The following is a 2,314-nucleotide window of genomic DNA, read 5'->3' as shown; positions in this document are numbered from 1 at the left end:
GACCAAGCTCAGGACTTCTTTGAGATTCTGTTTAACATTTTTAAATAAAAAAGAAAGGAAAGAAGCATGCACTTTGAGCAGCATTGCATATTAAAACAGTGACGGGTCACAACAAAGCAGAGCCACACCCTGCTTTTGTGGTGCTTCAAGTGTATATAATTTGGAGGTTCTCTTTAAAAATAAAGCCTAAAAGATACCTTACTTTTGCAAATTTTGAACAAACCGTGAAGAGGCCTCGCGGGGCCTTGGGAGACGCTCCTGACCTCCGAGGAAAGGCCCTCAGGCTTAAGTTATAGCTTCATGGTAAATTGGCCTTTGACCCAAAGGTATTGTTTCACTGCAGCTTCTGGAGTTTTCCTTGAGTGTTATAATTCACCCAGCCTTAGTAAATTAGGGAAAACAAACAGATTCCAAAATGTGGTGGTATTTGTGTGTTCTTTATATATGTTCTGACTGTTGAAAATTGATGGTCTCAGATCATTTTGACCAGTTTGTTCATACAGACACAACTTCGATGCCTACGTTGTACGTGGAAGAATTACAGAAGATTAGAAGCTTCCAGGAGTCTAGAGGAGATAATGATGGAATTAATGCGACTATTTTAAACTCTTTAAAAGGCTGAGTCCTGACACTGATCTGCAGGCCTGGCTAAACCCCAGGAGAGGTTAGATTGTATTCACTGAATCCCGTGGAAACCTAGCCGTTAATCTCCAAGGCGAGATTAGAAGCTAGTCCATGGAAAACGTCACTTAGCTTTCACAAAGAAGAGGTTTCCGTTATCCTAAGAAGAAGATGACTTTTTCTGATACAAATCACGGGAAATAAAGAGCTTCCTTGGGTAGTATTTCAGGTCACCACCTACTCACATGTTACTTTATCTAAATAGTGTTTAACACGTTCTGATATTTTGTCTTTTCTATTCATTTCTTTATAAAACCTGTTGCCGTCTAGTCGATCCCGACTCATAGCGACCCTATAGGACAAAGTAGAACTGCCCAATGGGGTTTCCAAGGAGCGGCTGGTAGATTTGAACTGCTGACCTTTTGGCTAGCAGCCAAGCTCTTAACCACTGCGCCACCAGGAGTTCATTCATTTCTTATTATATATTTCCTGTTTCCTTCCACTGTATGTGAAATCCATGACTGCTGGTCCCTTGCCTGTCTTGTCCCTCTCAGAGCAGGGCCACTACATTTGGCCACGCAGACTAAGCACTGTGCAGCATCATGGATGCTCTTCACCTGGAGGTCAATGCCAATAGCGCCCCCTGGAGTGGGGCATTGCAGGATCCCCGTCCAGAGCCTGGAGCTGGCCCTGGTGCAGAGCGGTTCCTCAACACCCATATACTGTGGCAGTGAATAAAGAACATGTCAGCCTATTGATTATTCTCATTTGAAACACAGGATAAGAAACTGGAGGATTTTGATGTCCCCTAAATCAGACTGCCTTTATGTGTGCAAACTGGTTTGACTTTTACCGATGACTTTTTCTGACTAATTCGACTCTTTTAGACTGATTGAGCCTAATCAAGTCTGTGAAGGTCAAACCAGTGAAAGAGAGAGGCAGTCTCAGGGGCCAACAAGGATTTTGAGTCCAGGTCTTCTGATTACCCACACCACCTTCTATGTAGGACACTTTCTCTGTCTCCAGAGTTGATCCTTTTGGACCCCTTGTGTTTCTCTGGGTCTGAGAGCTGCCCCCTGGGAGTGACTGTGTGTGTGCTGGGTCTTTTGCAGCATCCAGCGAGCCTGGCGGGAGTACCTGCAGCGGCAGGACCCCCTGGGGAAGCGGAGCCCGTCCCCACCCTCCGTGTCCTCGGAAAAGCTGAGCAGCTCGGTCAGCATGAACACTTTCTCCAACGGCAGCACACCCGTGAGTACCACATTTCCTTTGCGCAGCCGACTCGCCCTCAGCTGATAACAGGGCTTGGCTTCCTAGAGAGAAACCTCGGGTTGTGAGCGGATGTTTGTGATAGTGAGGGTGTGTGCTGCTTATTTAATACATGTGAACCCAGGGTGGGAGTGTTGTCACCTTGAAACAGAGACGATTCATGCGCACAAAGTGAACTTTATTGAGTCTGGAGGAAACTGGTTGCTTTTGAAATCAACTTAACCTGCTCACTTGTGTGTTTTCTTTCATTCCTCTGTTACTGAGATTTGTTTTTAAATGACAATGTGTTTCTTTTCTGTGCGTCTGGTAGCATTTTGTGATGCTAATAGGAGAGATTAGTTAGGTTCTAAGGATGACTTATAATGAGAACTTTTAAAGGAAGACTGAAAGTGTTCACACACTCCAGATTAGTTAGGTTCTAAGGATG

At 44.8% G+C, this 2,314-nt stretch overlaps 1 protein-coding gene across 1 annotated transcript in view; it reads left to right on the top strand.

The window, feature by feature from the left end:
• The window catches only part of IQCJ (IQ motif containing J), a 217,759-nt gene extending 215,451 nt beyond the window's left edge, over positions 1–2,308 (top strand). Inside the window, exon 3 of the mRNA XM_023733858.1 lies at positions 1,734–2,308. Coding sequence (XP_023589626.1) covers positions 1,734–1,914 — 181 coding nt within the window. The 3' untranslated portion in view covers positions 1,915–2,308. The remainder of the gene's footprint in view (positions 1–1,733) is intronic.
• The last annotated feature ends 6 nt before the right edge of the window (positions 2,309–2,314 follow it).

The sequence above is a fragment of the Trichechus manatus genome, unplaced genomic scaffold, assembly GCF_000243295.1.
Source record: "Trichechus manatus latirostris isolate Lorelei unplaced genomic scaffold, TriManLat1.0 scaffold00062, whole genome shotgun sequence".
Classification (NCBI taxonomy): domain Eukaryota; kingdom Metazoa; phylum Chordata; class Mammalia; order Sirenia; family Trichechidae; genus Trichechus; species Trichechus manatus.
The sequence above is the reverse complement of the archived record's forward strand: the minus strand, read 5'-3'. Positions and strand labels throughout refer to the sequence as shown.